Genomic DNA, 19,941 nt, shown 5'->3' with positions numbered 1-19,941 from the left:
ACGTATTTAAGGCACCAACCAGCTGTGTGTATCACCATTCTCCTTCAAATTTTGAATGGGGCCAGAAGAGTTGAAAGTTCACATTGTCACATGATTTAAATGGAATGAGGAAGTCAGTTCAGTACAGAAGTTAGGATCTCTAGGTACGGACAGGTATAGGATAACTCAATATTTGAGCAATAGAACCCCTGAAAATGATTGCAAACATCATAAAGTAAAGGAATGTAACAAAATAAAATGATGTTAGAAGCAACTTATCTTTAAAAAACATTCAGATATTGTTTTATGGTTATATAACTTGTGATTTTCAACAGGGCTAACAGAATCTAACTGGACATTAACAATTCATGGATGGAGTCAAAGGTGTCTCATAACAGAATATAACAGGCATCTGGAACTCCGTGAGAGCCCCTGAAATGATAATGTACACCTAGTTCAATATTCCCTGCACTTGGAAGCAGCAGAACGACTCTGATTATCACAGCAGCTATTCTCTAACATTGATATTAATGGGATCCGACAGTTTATTTATTTACTCTGTGCCTGGACAGAGATGTTACATTTTTTAGCAGGTTCCTTTCAGCCTGCTTTGAAAATAGGTCGGCAATACAGAAAACAAATGTACACAGAGTTCATTATAAGACCAACCTTAGCCAGCTGTCAATCTGAGGTGTCTCAGAACCAGGATATTGGCTGAATACATTCAGGAATGCTGAGCATGATTAAAACAAAATATACTTGCCATTCTGTCTATATAGTATATGTACTGGAGTTTCTACATGTCCAATACAACACTTGTTCTTCTGTGCTTAACTTTTTGTCTGTTGTGGGTAACAGTAGAAACAGGGCATACCTAGCATTAAAATAGTTGTAGCTAACAAAATAAAATCCCACCTTGCACTTCCCTTGGCTTTATAGGGTGTGCCGTTTAAGGAATCACATGTTGTAGCAAACATGTATTTTTACTTAAAAACAGACAACTGATACTACACTAGGTTAACGAAAGTACCAAATTGGCTTGCCCTGCCTTCCAGGGGTCTGTTCCTGCTTTACCTCCTTGTTCATTTTACCCCAGATGCATCTTCTGGGTCAGGTTACTGGCATGTCAGTAAGTAGAGGGAAGCAGCTGATTGGTTATTGACAGGAAAGAAGCCAGTGATTGGCCATGCCACTGAAAGAGGGTGTGACTGAGGGTATTTAGGGGAAGTGGTCAAGCTATCTGTTCCTTCGTTGTGGTTAAGAAAGGACCCATTTAGGAAACAGAAGTAATTAATTATTGTGAGTGTTTTGTCTGTTTGATTGTGCTAACTGACCACATTCCGGCGCCTTTTTAAGACTCACCTCTTTAGACAGCACCTGTAGAACTCCTCTGTTTTTTCCCCTGGGACACTATCACCCTTCCTTAAATGCTCTTTATTTGCTCTTATCTGCCCCCTATTTTACTGCATTTAATCCTGTACTTCAGAGTACTGTAATCTGCCAAGTGTTTAATCTGCAGTATTTTGTAGTTAATCATATCCTGATGTAACTATCACTGTTATCTGCTGTATTATTGAATTGTATTTTGTCACACTTGTACTTGCTTGAACCAAAGTCATTGTATTTATCTTGCTCTTATTGTATTATTACTTGTACTGTAACACTTAAAATGTATTTGCTTACGATTGTAAGTCGCCCTGGATAAGGGCGACTGCTAAGAAATAAATAATAATAATAATAATAATAACTGTTCGTCTTTTGTCACTGTTAGACGGCTAACACAAACCAGGAGGTGTCACTACTAGCCAGCACCAAAACCCGGACTACACTGCACCACTGTTTCACAAACTGTTGTCTTTCACCCCACCTGCACACAAGCACTCACTGTCTGGAGAAGTGACCGTGTCAGTGTTTGGTGTTATTATACTGTCGTATTATTTCGGGACTGAAACCCTTGTTTTGCAGGGAGCGATACACATTGCTGTGTAGAGCCCGTGCTTATTATTTAAGTGTTGTTGACATGCAACCCAGCCAAATAAAGGAGCTGCTTTATTGAACTTTCAATGTCTTGTGTGTGTTATTCCTGAGCACTGCACCAACAACCCCTTTTAAATCTATAACCATGTTTTATTAAGAAAACAGAACAGCAATACTGAACTGGATTTTTTGTTTAAAAATGTTATGTTAGAGCACATGGCTACAGTAGCTGGGTTTTGCAAAAAATATCTCTGACACTGACAGCTGGAACAAAGTATGCATAATGTGTGTTCTACATGTCAATCAGATTTCGCCTGATTGATTCACAATATACTGCTCAAATTGTCTCACTTTTATATAGAATCTAGATTAGAATTGGTTGGAACCTTGTATGCACAGTTTTTATTTATTTATTTAGTCTTTATTTTTGACATTCATAATCTTTACTACTAGGTATATTTTAATTAGTACATGTTTTTTTTTTTTTTTACAACCAAACACTCCACAGAGAATTGAGAACAAAGTGGGTGGTCTGTCTGGGAGAAAAGGAGCCCTTGAAAATTCATCATCTCCTGCAACCTCTCTCTCCTGCCTCTCTCTCCTCTGTCCTAATTCTCCTCGACCTCTCTGCTGCCTTTGACACTGTTGATCACTCTATTCTACTATCATCTCTCGCTGACCTGGGGATCTCTGGCACTGCTCTGGCCTGGTTCTCCTCCTACCTCTCCAACCGCACTTACCAGGTAACCTGGCGTGGAGCAACCTCCACACCTCACCCTCTCTTAACAGGAGTCCCCCAAGGGTCAGTCTTGGGTCCTCTCCTATTCTCTCTCTACACCGCTCTCTGGGCCCCATCATCGCATCCTATGGTTTCTCATACCATTTCTATGCTGATGATGCTCAGATTTTCCTCTCCTTCCCCACCTCTGACTCCACCATCTCCTCCCGTATCTCTACCTGTCTGTCTGCTATTTCCTCCTGGATGCACTCGCATCACCTCAAACTCAACCTCTCTAAATCTGACCTCCTTTTCTTTCCCTCCTCCTCCCCCTCCTCTGATCTCTCTATCTCTGTTCCTCTGGAATCTACCACACTCTCTCCCTCTTCCTCCGCTAAGAATCTCGGAGTCACCCTGGACCCCTGCCTCTCTTATTCCCAGCACATCTCCACTCTGGCACGCACTTGCCGATTCTTCCTGAGCAACATCCGAAGAATCCGACCATTCCTCACCAACTACGCTACCCAGCTCCTGGTCCAGGCCCTGGTACTCTCCCACCTAGACTACTGCAACTCCCTTCTGGCTGGCCTCCCTGCGTCCACCACCCGTCCGCTCCAGCTCATCCAGAACTCTGCTGCCCGCCTGGTGTTCTCTCTGCCTCGCTTCGCCCATGCTACTCCACTACTCCGCTCACTCCACTGGCTCCTGATCACCTCTCGCATCCAGTTCAAGACTCTTGTACTAGCCTACAGATGCCTTGACCAGACTGCACCCAGCTACCTCCAGACCCTCACCTCTCCCTACACCCCCACTCAACCTCTCCGCTCCGCCTGCACTAGAAGACTGGCTCTACCTCCGCTATGCTCCCCTGCCTCCAGAGCCCGCTCCTTCTCCACCCTTGCTCCGCAGTGGTGGAACGACCTTCCTACAGATGTCAGGACTGCCCAGTCCCTGACCACATTCCGGTGCCTCCTTAAGACTCACCTCTTCAAACAGCACCTGTAGAACTCCTTTGTTTGTATCCTGGGACACTATCACCCTTCATTTAAATGTGCTTTATTTTGCTCTTATCTGCCCCCTATTTTACTGCATTTAATCCTGTACTTCAGAATGCTGTAATCTGCCAAGTGTTTAACCTGAAGTATTTTGTATTTAATCATATCCTGATGTAACTATCACTATTATCTGCTGTATTATTGAATTGTGGTTTGTCACACTTGTACTTTGCTTGAACAAAAGTTATTGTATTTCTTGCTCTTATTGTATTACTTGTATTGAAACACTTAATGTATTTGCTTACGGTTGTAAGTCACCCTGGATAAGGGCGTCTGCTAAGAAATAAATAATAATAATAATAACCTGCAGCACACTGAGCGACAGTGAAATGCCTGCCCCTGTCTCTGCAGTGTCACGTAGCAGACTGACTTCTGGAATAGAAGACCCTAATGGACTGGATGGTAATCGGAAGCAGTCTCCCTTAAAGGTGCCCACCACACAGGAAAGCACAGCTAACACTGGGGGTGCTAAAAGACCAGTGTTAAGGCGAAAGATGTCTTTTGTGGCCTCTGCTTTAAAAAAAAGTGAACTTGTTTCTTGATATTTTTCATAAATCAATGTTTAGATATGTACAATATGTTTTTTTTTTAAATAGAATTAACAATCCCATCTCTCTTCGTAGGAATAATTAATTGATTCAACAAACGTCTTACAGTGTTGTACTTATCGAAATAATAACAAAAATGTAACATCTCGATTGTTTTCATATCTTTATACAAAACCTGAAGAATAAACCTAAACACATATAAAAAAAAATTCTCCTTGGATGTTGTAATGTTGTAACTCCAGTCCAGATAAGCGGCTGTCCCGGTTCGTAGTTGCCGGATAGCATTGTTAGAAAAGAATGCGCATTTTATTAGTACAACAATACACGGGTCTCATCCCAGCAGCAGCAAGCGTGTCTGTCTTTTATTTTATATCGATATACTACAGATGTGTTTAAGACATGCAAACACATCCAATGTTTGTATCCACATCAGTAATCACTCCTGCATCAAAACTGGTACATGTACAGGCTGGCTGTATTGAGCTGGGAGTTTTACAAATCTTTTTCTATGGCCATTTTGTTTTTTGTAACTCCAAGGTGTTTTCCTCCTTTTTTGTATACAAAAGCTTTGTCTACAGTAGCAAAATGTTTGTGGATCCGGGTGGACCTAAAACTCCTCCAGTGCTGATCCACTGGTTTTTGAGCACAACACGATCTTTGTAGGTCTTTGATAGTGAAACTTGAAACAGGATGCATTTATTGCAGGCATGGTCAAAGATCTACTTAGGTCCTGCAGCCGATACACTCATGCTCAGGAACCAGCAACACAGGTGCTTGAACCCCCAGCTGTTTAATCAGAGCATCCACACAGATGCAGGAGGGAGCACTGATGTGGACACAAACACTAGGATGTAATGACACAACATCTAGATGCCTTGAAGAAAGCTTTGGATAATATTTAGTTGACTGTGTTGCTGTTCATTCCCCTGCTGATTTGTGATCCTCAGGGTATGTGAATAAAAATGTCAAAAAAAACCATGGTTATGTTAAATGCATCACTGTGATACGTACAACACAGGAGACATTAAGAGTAAAGTAATGCTTAATGTAAAGTAAAGCTTTTAAGTTTTTCAACGATGAGATGTTTAAAGCGAACCATCCATTTTTGCATGTATTAATGGGCATTCACACCCATAAAAAGTTCATTAAAGTATGCTTGAGAACAATGTTTTTTGTTCCAATGATTAATAATATACATTAAGACAGCACGTTTTAAAATAAGAAAGTTATGCTTGTTGTTTGACAGCTCCACAATAACATTCCCTTAACTGAGGTTCCTAATAGCAATATTGATGAGGCGCAGTTCGTCACAGTCAGCTCTGATGTGCTTATGATGAGAGTTTATTGCTTATGCCATTATCTTCCTGCTGTTATTCATTTGGCTGTGAGGCTACATTTTATACATAACAGCATGTTCAGCTTGGGATTCATTAGGTTTATATTTTTTTGTGAGATTCCACAATGAGAAAGTTTCTGAAATGTTTTCTTAACCGCAGATGCTGGTGCAAGAGTTTGCCAAGAAAATACAGGTCGCACTGTCAAGTCAAGTAAGACCTGGAACTACACACATCATCATGAAAACAGGTAAAGAGAGATTACTGCTGTTGTTTTTCTGAACACTAGCTGCAAGACGTCTGCAGGTCTTATTACAGAAATGGTCAAAGATCTGCATAGACAAAGATCTGCATAGACATTGCAGCTGATTCACTCGTGCTCAGGAACCAGCAAGTCTCATATTTGAATCCCAAGCCCTAAACACACACAAATTCAGTCGAGTATATCTGCAGGAGGGAGCGTTGATGTGGACACAAACAGGATGTATGGTCGCAGTCAAAATATTGGCACCCTACACTACACCATAATTCAAGGTAAAAGATTAAGGACATGCATTTAGTAAACTTGAACCACTTTTTAATAAAATAAAAAGCAAAATACACAATTTCTAGTAGTTTAACAAATCATCTTTATGAAAAAACAAATGTATTTAATTTACATTATTCGTTCATAACAAAAGTATTGGCACCGCTGCTTAGTATTTCTTGTGTCCTCCTTTTGCTTTTATTTTGGTTTTCAGATATTTCTTAACCAGTATGTTATATCTTTGTTTTATGATTTAAAAAAAAAAAAAATTTAAATGGTTTGCAGTGAGATCTACATGCATATAATTCTTCTGTGTTCAGGTGCCTTTGTACAGTTCTATCGTGCACTATAAGGCCTGATACTTCCAAAGTCATTGGCTGTTAATCTTGGATATTTTCTTTTAGCTGCTTGGATGATTCTTATGCAGATTTTTAGCTGCTTGGATAATTCTTATATGTATCATTTAAAAAAAAAAAAAAAAAAAACCTCAATATTCACACAATACCAGATATTTTAAGATATGTAAACTTTGATCCAAATTTTGACTTGCATTTTAATAGAGCAATTTCTGAAGAATGCACTTCTTCACCCAGTTTATCAATCGGAAGGGACAAGCTCACTTCTGCCTTGTAAAAAGTACCAGATAACTATACAGTACCTCCAAATGAGTGCAAGTAGCTACAGTATTCTTACTGATACCTTGGTTATAGAAAATGCAGAAATGTGTGGCATAAATATGATTTGCCATGAAAAACCATTACAGAGGCTTATTTGTTAATGGCACGTCCGCCCATGAGGCTGTGTGGTCCAGTGGTTAAAGAAAAGGGCTTGTAACCAGGAGGTCCCCGGTTCAAATCCCACCTCAGCCACTGACTCATTGTGTGACCCTGAGCAAGTCACTTAACCTCCTTGTGCGCCGTCTTTCGGGTGAGACGTAGTTGTAAGTGACTCTGCAGCTGATGCATATTTCACACACCCTAGTTTCTGTAAGTCGCCTTGGATAAAGGCGTCTGCTAAATAAACAAATAATAACTACTACCGCATGGCATGGCTTTTCATGACGTGCTCTGTCTTCTGCTAGTGCTGTTCACTAATAATGAGACTAATAATCAAGTGTGTCGGATAGCCATTCTGTGCCCTCTTTTCCAACTCAAGCAGTATTGTAAGACAAGTTATTATGTAAATCTCTGTTTGAAATACTTAACATGGTGTCACAAAGACGGCCGGAGTGGGTGGCGTCAGACCAGAAGCAGGAAATAAACAGACAGAGAGGTGTGGTTTGGTGAAGCTGAGCGAATGCTTTCGCTCAGCATTTAATAAACAGCACAGAAAATAAAAGTTTTGAAACAACAAAAACACAGGACACGGCACTTGCGCCAAAATAAAAAGACAAACAAAACGGACTAGACAGACAAACACGGTAAGCAGATACGTTTAACTATTATTATTATTATTATTATTATTATTATTATTATTATTATTATTATTATTATTACCTCCGTCTCCAATCCCGTTCTCCACTCACTGAACACCCAACCCTGAGTGAAAGAAACGTGCATCTATATATACTGTTGTGCTGGGATTCAATTACTAATTAATTATTCACTTGAATCCCAGCACGTGAATTAATTTTGTGCAACCCTGTGCTCACATATTACATTTAACCAGCACGTGAAGTGATTTGTGCTCTCCTCGTGCCTAAATACAAATCTACACTTTTTAAATACACGTGAAACACAGACCCGTTTATATCCCGTGTACCAATGACTATACACCAACATTAACACACGCACGCAACATACAACACATAATATGCACACAGGGGCGGGGCACATTGCCACACATGGCCATACGATAAAAAACAAAAATAATAATAAAATGCAAACTGGGTTTGTGGGTCCTCAGTGGCTCGTCTCAATGCACTGTGTTTAGAGATCATGGTGAGGTGGCTCGTCTCAATGCACTGCTGTGTAGAGAGCAGGGTGAGGTGGCTCATCTCAATGCACTGCTGTGTGGAGAGCAGGGTGAGGTGGCTCATCTCAGTGCACTGCTGTGTGGAGAGCAGGGTGAGGTGGCTCATCTCAATGCACTGCTGTGTGGAGAGCAGGGTGAGGTGGCTCATCTCAGTGCACTGCTGTGTGGAGAGCAGGGTGAGGTGGCTCATCTCAGTGCACTGCTGTGTGGAGAGCAGGGTGAGGTGGCTCATGTCAATGCACTGCTGTGTGGAGAGCAGAGTGAGGTGGCTCATCTCAATGCACTGCTGTGTGGAGAGCAGGGTGAGGTGGCTCATCTCAATGCACTGTGTTTAGAGATCGGGGTGAGGTGGCTCGTCTCAATGCACTGCAGTGTGGAGAGCAGGGTGAGTCACGCGATCATAGTTCGAATCCAGCATTGGCACAACTTTAGCCAGTTTTGATCCCCCTGGACTTGGGATTTTCTAACACCTTTAGTTTATTATACTTTTATAATGTGCTACAACTTTAAATATGAAACTTTCTGTTTCAAATATTTTCTCTGTGCTTACCTACTGTTTGAGCCTTCCCCAACTAGTTCAAGCCAGGTTTCAGTGCTCACTAGTCAACTATATTTGCAACTAAACCCCTTAAATACACACTTTAATATCAATTTATATTTGGCTTGTTTTTGCATTAGAATGCATTTTGGGTAAATTCCTGCAAGGCTGTGATGATCCCCATTAATAATAATAGTGATTATATTATAAGGTATTTTATTATAGGACGGGCTATTGGCTTTTGTGTAAACAGGGGTACGTTTCGTATAAGCCCCATCTAGGTAACATTCCAAATAAGTTTGTACAAAATTGAAAAATAATATTGCCATTTCACACTATTAACTTGGAACATTATGTGCTAATCTTCTGCAAAAAAGCGAATCACAAAAAAAAAAAAAATTGGTATTAATGAAAGTTGTTTATCATATCAGCTGAGTTTCTGCATAGCAACGGCATGCATAGATGTACTGTTGCCTGGTATTAGTGCTAGTGCCGTTGAGAAACCTCAAACCTACTTCAAGGTTTGTGAGCAGCAGCATACAGGTTTCAGCCTTCATTTTCCTATTGCATACAGAGATGTCTTCAATAGTGAAGATAGATAGATACTCCTGGAAGGCTTCAGAGAGTACAGTGCCCTTTATTTTTTTTATTTATGTTAAAATATATATTTTAAAAAAATGAAAAATTTATTAACATACATGATGTTTTAACTACATACATATTTTTTATTAAACATTATCTTTTTATATATATATATAAAATAAACAGACCTCACACAGAAAGTAATAGCATGTTCCATACAAATGTTAGGAGCTAAAGGAAGTTGCATACTTTGTTTATTGCTATATAAACAGTTGAACACAACCCTACATTTAGCTTTAGTGAACATACAGAAAAGCTATTATCAGACAATAATTATTATACAAGTAGCAACATTGTGATTGCTGTATTCATTTAAGTTACTAGATTATAACTTTCCCAAAATTAACTTTATTAAGTCTTCTGTCTCGGGACTCTACTTCGTAGTGATACATCCTTGCATTGAGATTCAGAAACATGTGGGCTGCAGTTGTGGCAGACTAATATATTAGAATTTAATTAGTGATGAGGTTTATGGTTTACACTAAAATGTTCTTTTTGGTTTATGATGAATACAAATACTGCAAAACTTATTTAATGTTTGCTGATTTCTGCATATATTAGATGTTAGCCTGGTGTGAATAGCTAATATATACCTTCAAAATACTACATTACTTTCTAGAAATCTTATAAGGAGAAAAACTTACTTTTTAAGGGAGCCATTTTGACTATCAACATAATCTGTTCTTCTTAAGTAATTTACCTTTTATCTTCAACAAAATATATCTTTGTGATAACATTCTCTTTACCTCTGAATCCTATGGCAAACAGATGAGTGTTTATTAACCTAATGGATTCAGCATTTATAAACTGGAAAACACAATCATCTAGTACTAATGATTAGCATCAGTACCGTATCAGCTAGAAATTCCGCCCACTTGCTGAGTTTTACTGCCGTAAGGTTAATAAACGGCAGCACTCTCCAAAGTGCATCTCTACACATGTATCCAAGAGTTGTGAAATAAATCTGCCCTTTACAGGGCTGTCCGATTTTTGGTTTCCTGCAGGGAAATCAATCAGGGTGTAGAGCTTGGGTCTTCTCTAGCACCTAAAACTTACAGCAAGCAGCAAAGTCTACCCTCTCTCTCTTATGTTATAATAGTTTCTTCTCATGAGCACTTTAGGTGGATAAGATGCTTACGATTTGAAGCACAACAGCATTGTCAAGTTTGAACTAGAGGACACTCTTCTACCACAAGAGACATGGTCAGCTGTACATATTAACTTATTATAAATCATGTTTACATTTTAAAAACAGAACACAATACATAGTTAATGTCATTATCCATGTCTCTTTTTTTGTCAGCCGGTAGTCTGCCATGCAGCAGACGACACTTATGGCAAATTAGGATGTATTGAATGTTCGGAAATCTGATTTATAATTTCAGGAAGCAACTGTATGTTTCCTTCTCACATTTGCACAAAGTGAATTAAATAAGTTACCACTGCAAGATATTATAGTGCAATCCAGCTAAGATAATTACAGCTACAAATAACAACATTGAACACCTGCATGACGCATGATGCTTGTTCCATCATGATGTTCATAACTACTACTTACTTACATACAGGTCTTCTATTACCTTTGCTTTTGTTGTGTAATTCTCGTTGCGTAAAAAAGTTGCTGGACTGTCATTAGCCCAGTGTGGATGAAATGTGCTGCAAGATAATCTAGTGGAGGCATATGTACGTTCATAGTTCTCCTTATATCTGGAGAATCACAAGCAATTATCATGGAACGTGGTATTAACATTATGTAGCTGAAGATATTGAGAGTATCAGATTCTGGGGATATAGTGGGGCCCTTTCTGTCTGTCCACCTGTATGTCACACTTTCATTTTAGAAGGAGAATCACTTATCAAATTGTAATTAAAAATGTATGTGACAGGGATGGACGTGCGGTGACGTCAGGCCAGAAGCAGGAACCAAAACGCAGAGGCAGTACTGCAGTTCAAAACAAACGCAGAGTGCGCCGTTTTATTTAAATAATACACAAATAAATAAAAGGTTTCAACAAAAAGACTTGCTCACAGAGCGAAAATAAATATTTAAACAAAACAAATCTCGAACACAAAATACTAAAAAATACAGGTCAGGGTGGGCAGTAGTTTCACTGATCCTATATGCTTTGTTTTTTTCGCTCGCTCGCTCTCATTCCTCCTCTGAACATCCACCTTGAGTGCAGAGAGCTGCAGGCTTTTATGCAGGTGACCGTCTCCCGATTAGCAACAAATTAATCACTTAATTAATTTGGGAGATGGCCACCTTCTGCACAAGGTTTTTAAACTGCTGTGGATGGGGCTTCCCATCCACGCTACTAAACAATACAATACAATACAATACATTTAGCTACGCCGTCAAAACAATAACAAACCAACGCGGCTCCGCCATCATACATAATGAATCATAAAACACAAATACACTAATAATAATTATTACTACGACTACTATAACTAAAACAAAACAAATGCAAAACAATACACTGCACAGGGACGGAGGGGTACCCCGGTCTAAAAATAAACAAATCCATTTCAACAGCAGGGCTTTCTACTGCCCTGCTACAATGTACCATTTCATTTTCTGTTCATACTATTCATATATTTTGTGGTTTTGTAATTTTGAATTGATAGCCATGGTCGGGGATATACAGTATGTTATGTACAGAAGGTAACAGTAAGATTCTTTGAATACTATTATCCAAAAAGAACTTCCAGGAAAGTTGTGCTTTTAAACATTCCCACACCGGACAAATTTCAAGCACATACCGTAATCTTTAATCAGTGTTGTGAATCTTTCTTAATAAACAACTGTATTAGAATTATCAAGAAGCTACCATTTCCATGGGAACTGGTTACAATCCTTGTGATAACATTCCTTTTATTTTCAGCTAAGCAGGGTGTTTAATGATTACACTTTGTTCCCAGTATGTGCACATGTCAAAGGGTTCTTACTCATTCAGAATACTGGCTGTTGTGATGGAGAACGTGTAGGCTGAGCTTTATCACTCATATTTACATTACAGTATGCTGGCTCCTTCAATTATATGAGATTAATGTTGCTTGTACAGTAGTAGGTGGCTCTATAAGTAGATATTGCTGCAATGCAGAGAAGGTACATTTGGCAGCAGATAATTAACATTGCACAGTTTTTTTTTTTATATATATATATAGATCATTTTAAACGTGGCATATGGTAGTTTCTTGAGAGATTGACATTGTAATTTTAGCTGTACGAAATGGATAAAAACCTTTTAACATTCTTAGGTTTGTGGAAAATAATGTGGTATTGTGAAGGTACAGTAGTCTCTGCGTATAGGAACGCCTCCTAAGGGAGTACTTCGCCTAAGAGAACACCCTTATGGTGAAACAGATTTTTAAAGGAAACAGGAACTTTGTGTAGTCTCTGTGTTAATTTAGTTTGACAGTTAGTTTAGTCACGCTAGTTTCTCTGTTACTTTATTATAGTTTAACATATACTTGCCTATTGCTTTTATTTTACTTATTCTATTAATTTCATATGTTGATGCACGTGCATCATGACAAGTTATACATATGTATTTATTTACTGATTCATGTTTTAAAGAACACTGGCTAAGAGAACACTTTGCTTGCTTCCCGACGGGTGTTCTCTTAGCCGGAGAGTACTATATATAATAGTCATTAACACCTGGTTAATATCCAATATGTGCAAGATACACACATTTGCTTAATGGTCGCATGGAGAGATCCGTCACACATTATCAATTGGGATTGGAGTCCACCTCATCCAGTGATATATAATTATGCTATATATAATTCTAAACACTGTTTAACAGTTGTGGATGATGCATCTTTCGTGGTTTATATCACAGAACTATCCGTTACCCAGATACACGTCAGTCGCGTTTTACCTCCCTTGTATTCTGAATAAAATCAATCCCCATTATACACTGCTGTGCAAAAGTCCTAGACATGTTGCATTTTCTACTCTGATACATTATGAGCATCAACAATTTACTCAAAGCCTCCACTAGTGTTTTCTACTATTCTAACAACCTTAACTTGCATAAAGAAGGAAAAACATCGAGTGAAATAGCTTGCATCACTTGATTTTCAAGGTGTGGTATCTGAAGCATAATCAACAAGTACAGAGAAACATCATCTGTAATTGACAAACCCTGGACTGGAAGACCCAAACAGCTGTCTAACAAGGATGAGCAATACCTGAGCAATATCCTTAAGGAATAGAAAGATGACAAGTGTTGAAATGACAAAAGAATTGGCAGAAGGCATGGTGTCGTTGTCCATCAAATCAACAGTACGAAGGTCACTCTTGAAATCAGGACTTAAAGGATGTGGTGCAATAAGAATACCTCTGTTAAGAAAGAGGAGCAAGACTAAAAGGCTAAAATACGCACAAGAACACAGCAATTGGACTATGGAACAATGGTCAAAGGTGCTTTGGACTGTTGATGGATCTTACAGACTGTCCTCTCCACACACACCCCCAAGTCCTTCCCCGTTCCTCACTCATTGGTCCAAAACTCCCTATCCCTGACTGGTCGTGTCAGACCTGCTCCCACCCCCCTCAGTGATGCACTCACACACAGGCAGCTTTCAGTCACACGAGTACCAAAACACACAGAGAACTCTAACAGATCTGAACAAGAATAACACAGTTTACAAACACACATTATTTACAGACTACTCCAATCTCCTTCCCCAGTTCATAACCAGGTTCATTCCTACATTGTCTTGCAAATCAGCTGCCCCCCGCTACAGTATGTACTGTAGTACAGTCCACGTGTCGTCTCTTTTGGCAAGTTGTATTTTCAGAATCCTATCATTCTGAATTAAAATACTTCTGTTGAAAATAGTACTGTACCAACAAAACCAATACAGTACATCTAAATGGAAGCCTACTTATTTTAAAACACATCTTTTTTGTGTTCCCTGAAAAATGGACAAGGATTGAAATGAGCCAAAATGAAATAATCAGATATGCGTCACACTCGTTTAACGGTCACTGAAGTCAAAATGTTGTAGGGTCGGATATGTGAGTGCTGACTATAGTCTACAGTGGTTTTATTGATAAAGTAAGTCATTACATTATTCATTTCATCTACAGATTCTGATCTGGTTTGTGAGAGGACGTTGAAGTACTTATTGGGAATTGCAGGAAGGAAGTGGGTTGTCAGTTACCAATGTGAGTATATGTAGGAGCTGTAATGCACAGTAATTCTCCTGTCCTGTGTGCTACAATCCTAATTGGTTAAATTAAAAGTTACAGAACAGCATGCATTGTTTACAAGAAACACATACCAGTTCAATACGCTGCCTTTGCTGTCTCCTGTGTTGTCCATATCACAGCGTTATAATATTAAACATTGCAGACTGTTGAAGTTTTTATTCAAACATCATGGATTTCTATTCAACTGGGGAATGCATTTCTCAAAAAGCACTCTGGAACATTCGCCAGGAGAAAGAATTTCTCTTAAGATTTGCCGTGTATCCAGATTATTATTAATAATAGTATTAATAATTATTATTATTAATTCGTCATTTAGCAGACGTTTTTATCTAAAGCGATTTACAGAGACTAGGGGTGAACTGTGCATCAACAACTGCTGCAGAGGCACTTAAAACAGGACCTCGGTTTTACGTCTCCTCCTAAGGACAGCTTACAAGGAGGTTAAGTGACTTGCTCAGGGTCACCAGGACCTTCTGGTATCGAGCCCTTTTCTTTAACAATCCTCAACAGTGCTGATTTTCTGTCCCCAGATACACCTCTGTGACAGTCTGGCTCGCAGTGGTGAGGTTGATGACGTCGCGGACCAGGAAGTAACCAAAACAGTGGATGGGCGGGTGAAGCTGAATGCAATTGCATTCAGCGTATTTAATAAACAAACAAATGATTTTAACAAAACAAACAAGCAAGTGTCGTGCTGGATAATCCAGCACGTTTTAGCAATTGTTTTTAAATGTTGTTCTTTCTCTCTGCTCCCCGTACTCTCCTCTCTACACTCCACCACGAGTGCAGAGAGCTGCAGGTTTATATACTCTGGCCGAGGGATTAACTAGTTGTTAATTATCTTATTATCCCTCGGCCAGAGTCTGCACGCGTTTGGTAAGGATGCATGACTGTCAGCTAGTTAAATAATCAGTAGCTGATCAGCCATGCATCCTCACGGGGTTTTTAAATATATAATAAAAGACGCGGCGCTTTTACCCGCGCCGCAAACAAAAATACAAATAATAATACATAGAGGCGGGACACTCCGCCACACATGCCCCCCCTTGTGCGCAGTACACATGGCCTTTTCGGCCACCTCCCCCCTTAGTCCCCAAAGTCCTGGTTAGCAGTCCCGATGCAGGAACAGGGGCAGCAACGGGCCAAAGGTGGCGGCCACGGTGGGATGTCCTCCTCCCACCCAAACAACTGTAGCGTCCCAGTGGACGACGCACAGGCCGGTTCCTCTGGCCAGAAAAATTTTTGGGGTGCCCCCCCCTACTTCATGGCCGGCAGCTCCCCTCCGTGGGGCTCCGGCCACCCTTTCTCCTGCAGTGAAATTGCTGCGGGGGAAGCTGGTCTCCTAACCTCCCTCCCCTTCTTCATGGCTGGCAGCTGCCCTTCACGGGGCTCCAGCCACAGTATTTCCTGCCACGAAAGTGCGGCTGGGGGAGCTGGTCTCCTGACCTCCCCCCCTTTTCCATGGCCAGCAGCTCCCCTTTATGGGGTTCCAGCCATAGTATTTCCTGCCGCAAAAGTGCGGCTGGGGGAGCTGGTCTCCTGACCTCCCCCCCCTTTTCCGTGGCCGGCAGCTCCCCTTCATGGGGCAGCAGCAGCGGACCCTCAGGAGGCGACGGCAGCAGCAGCAGCGGACCCTCAGGAGGTGAACTCGGGAGGGGAGCCCCTGGCCATGGAGGCGGCAGCGGGAGCTCCACTTCTCCCTCATTCCCTGAGCTGGTGGCTCTCCAGGTGATGTGGAGCAACAGGCAGCCCCAGGCGATGCGGAGCAACAGGCAGCCCCAGGCGATGCGGAGCAACAGGCAGCCCCAGGTGATGCGGAACAACAGGCAGCCCCAGGCGATGTGGAGAAACAGGCAGCCCCAGGCGATGCGGAGAAACAGGCATCCTTGGGTGAAGCGAGGCAGGCATCCTTGGGCGAAGCGAGGCAGGCATCCCTGGGCGGTGCGAGGCAGGGCAGGAGCAGTCCTTGCCATGACGGTGGATGTGGAACCAGCAGGTATTCACCCTCTGCTGGTGGAGGTGGGAGGGGAAAGCAGTCCTCCCACGGCGGTTGAGGCGGAACCAGCAGGCATTCACCCTCTGCTGGTGGAGGTGGGAGGGGCAAGCAGTCCTCCCACGGCGGTTGAGGCAGAACCAGCAGGCATTCACCCTCTGCCGGTGGAGGTGGCGGAGACAGAGGCAGCTCTTGCTGCTCTGCTCCTGGCGATGGTGGAGACAGAAGCAGCTCTTGCTGCTCTGCTCCTGGCGATGGTGGAGACAGAAGCAGCTCCTGCTGCTCTGCTCCTGGTGGTGGTGGAGACAGAGGCAGCTCCTGCTGCTCTGCTCCTGGTGGTGGAGACAGAGCACCATGGCTGCGATGTCTGGGAGGGATGCTGGGTGGTGTGTCTGTTCCCAGGCCTCCCAGCGCTCCCCATCTCTCGCCCACAGGAGGTTGATCACAGCAGGGAGGGCCACCATTATATCCCTCTCAGGCTCCGCCAGCCAGTCCCAGATCCCCTCAGAGGAGACAGGATTCTTCCGCCTCGGAGGATGTGGGTCCTCTCTCACCCTTGCTGGATGCTCAGGCTCCTTCCTCTCCTGCCATGGAGGGGGTTGGTCCGGTGCCACGTGCCCGACCTCACCAACCGCGAAGCACCACTCCTCACCCTCAGGCAGGTGAGGCAGACGTCCAGCGTGGTAAGGACCCGCTGCGCCTCCTGCTGCTGTTGTTGTTGCTGCTGCTGCTGCTTTCTCCTCCGGCTACTTTTCCCCCTTTTTTTTTTTTTTTCAAAAAACACACAAAAAACACTTTGAAAAAAACAAAAAAACGTCCTTATCCTTCCTGGTCCGACTGTTGGAGGCGTTTGTTTTATCCCACTTGGTTGATGACGTCACGGACCAGGAAGTAACTCAAACTAAAACAGTGGATGGGTGGGTGAAGCTGAATGCAATTGCATTCAGCGTATTTAATAAACAAACAAATGATTTTAACAAAACAAACAAGCAAGTGTCGTGCTGGATAATCCAGCACGTTTTAGCAATTGTTTTTAAATGTTGTTCTTTCTCTCTGCTCCCCGTACTCTCCTCTCTACACTCCACCACGAGTGCAGAGAGCTGCAGGTTTATATACTCTGGCCGAGGGATTAACTAGTTGTTAATTATCTTATTATCCCTCGGCCAGAGTCTGCACGCGTTTGGTAAGGATGCATGACTGTCAGCTAGTTAAATAACATCGTGTAACAATTTTTTTTTTTTTTTTGGTTCCTGGGTAGTTTGGTTATTTCCTAATTGCTTATGCCTCAAAAGTATAGAAAATGGCTATTATTCCCCAGAAACTTTGCTTTTGTGACCAGGACAGTGATATTTTGAAATTTACCTATTTTCCAGAACATTCCAGATAGATTCAGTGCTGAGTAAACTTGGAGTAACTTCTAGAACTTTCTAGAACTTTCCAGTAATATAAATAGTAGTATAAATACAGAGGCCTTAAGCCCACCAGTTCAGTTTAGTTCCAGCTGCCTAAGTGGATACATATCTGCATTTTTCTTAGATGGCATCAAGGTCATAGGAGACTTCAAAATGGTGGCATTCCTGATGGGTCTCCAAGGCGGTTTTACCAAGTTTCCCTACTATCTTTGCCTTTGGGACAGCAGGGACACCAAGGAGCACTACCACAGGCGGGACTGGCCACAGCGGACCGAGTTCTCTGTGGGGAGGAACAACGTCAAGTGGGAGCCACTGGTGGACCCCCGGAAGGTGCTGATGCCACCACTGCACATCAAATTGGGCCTTATGAAACAATTTGTAAGAGCTCTAGATAAGGAGTCGGCAGCCTTCAAGTACCTTCAAGACTTCTTCCCTAAGCTGTCTGAAGCAAAGGTCAAAGCCGGTGTCTTTGTCGGACCACAGATAAAGAAGATCCTGGAGTGCAATGAATTCCCCAAGAAGCTCAATAGTAAGGAGAAAGCGGCTTGGAACAGCTTTGTCGCAGTGGTTCGTGGCTTCCTGGGCAATCACAAGGCCGAAAACTATGTGGAGCTGGTTGAGACTCTTGTGAAGAACTACGGCACAATGGGCTGTAGGATGTCCCTCAAAGTCCATATCCTTGATGATCATATTGATAAATTCAAGGAGAACATTGGAGCGTACTCAGAGGAGCAAGGCGAGCGCTTCCACCAGGATATACTGGACTCTGAACGCCGCTAAAAGGACAGTATAACGAGAACATGATGGGAGACTACATTTGGGGGCTGATTCGTGAAAGTGATTTACAGTATAATCGTAAATCTCGAAAAACTACTCACATCTAAATCTTTTGTAGTCATTTTTGTATTACTTTAGTATAAATACATGTTAATTTGGATTCATATGTTGTTTTTTTCTGACTTTATATGAACGAAAAGACACAAATTCGCCCGTTTTCTCATTGGAAATAGGTAAATTTCAAAATATCACTGTCCTGGTCACAAAAGCAAAGTTTGTGGGGAATAATAGCCATTTTCTATACTTTTGAGGCATAAGCAATTAGGAAATAACACTTACTACCCAGGAACAAAAATTGTGTTACATAGTGTAATCAGTAGCTGATCAGCCATGCATCCTCACAGAGTTTTTAAATATATAATAAAAGACGCAGCGCTTTTACCCGCGCCGCAAACAAAAATACAAATAATAATACATAGGGGCGGGACACTCCGCCACACACTCTCATTACAGTTGGAGCACCAGCATTGTTGTAGGTGGGAGCATGAACTGGATACACTGCAATGTTCTTTCTCGAGCATGAACTGGATACCCTGCAATGTTCTTTCTCGAGCATGAACTGGATACACTGCAATGTTCATTCTCCAGCGAATGCCACCCCCCCCCCCCCCCCCCCAAAAAAAGTAATTGTTGAAAAATATATTGCTGCCTTATGGAAAACATATGATACAGTAAATGCTAGCTTGAAGTGTATATTTTACAATAAATGGTTGCTGTTATTTCCTTAATGCATTAAAAAAAAATGTTTTGAACATTGTTATGGTCGTTAATCTTCATATTCTGTTTATTGCGGATTGTGGAATGCTTTAAACAACGATGAGGTGGGTAATTGTTTGAAAATTGCCCTAAACTTTTTATATATATATATATATATATATATATATATATATATATATATATATATATATATATATATATATATATATTATTAATTCTGCAGTTAATTAATCTGTTTTTTGTCAAACCCCTGGTTATAATAAACAGTGTTGACTTTATCAGGAGTCCACCAATAACACTATGTAACATAATTTTTGTTCCTGGGTAGTAAGTGTTATTTCCTAATTGCTTATGCCTCAAAAGTATAGAAAATGGCTATTATTCCCCACAAACTTTGCTTTTGTAACCAGGACAGTGATATTTTGAAATTTACCCATTTCCAATGAGAAAACATGCGAATTTGT

The 19,941-nt window shown here is 41.3% G+C and overlaps 1 protein-coding gene across 7 annotated transcripts in view; it reads left to right on the top strand.

Annotated features, from left to right (window-relative positions):
- The window catches only part of LOC131701949 (uncharacterized), a 33,843-nt gene extending 15,229 nt beyond the window's left edge, over positions 1-18,614 (top strand). For 4 of the 7 annotated variants that reach the window (XM_059002959.1, XM_059002961.1, XM_059002957.1 and 1 more), the window contains 3 exons: positions 5,774-5,861; positions 14,396-14,473; positions 15,049-18,614. In XM_059002959.1, coding sequence (XP_058858942.1) covers positions 15,980-17,311 — 1,332 coding nt within the window. In that variant the 5' untranslated portion in view covers positions 5,774-5,861; positions 14,396-14,473; positions 15,049-15,979 and the 3' untranslated portion in view covers positions 17,312-18,614. Of the gene's footprint in view, positions 1-5,773; positions 5,862-7,481; positions 7,558-14,395; positions 14,474-15,048 lie in introns of those variants that run through there. The other 3 variants (XM_059002963.1, XM_059002960.1, XM_059002962.1) reach the window with 2 other exon arrangements.
- Positions 18,615-19,941: the final 1,327 nt, after the last annotated feature.

Source organism: Acipenser ruthenus, chromosome 28 (assembly GCF_902713425.1).
Source record: "Acipenser ruthenus chromosome 28, fAciRut3.2 maternal haplotype, whole genome shotgun sequence".
NCBI lineage: Eukaryota > Metazoa > Chordata > Actinopteri > Acipenseriformes > Acipenseridae > Acipenser > Acipenser ruthenus.
Note: the sequence above shows the minus strand (reverse complement) of the source record. Positions and strands in the feature narration are given on the sequence as shown.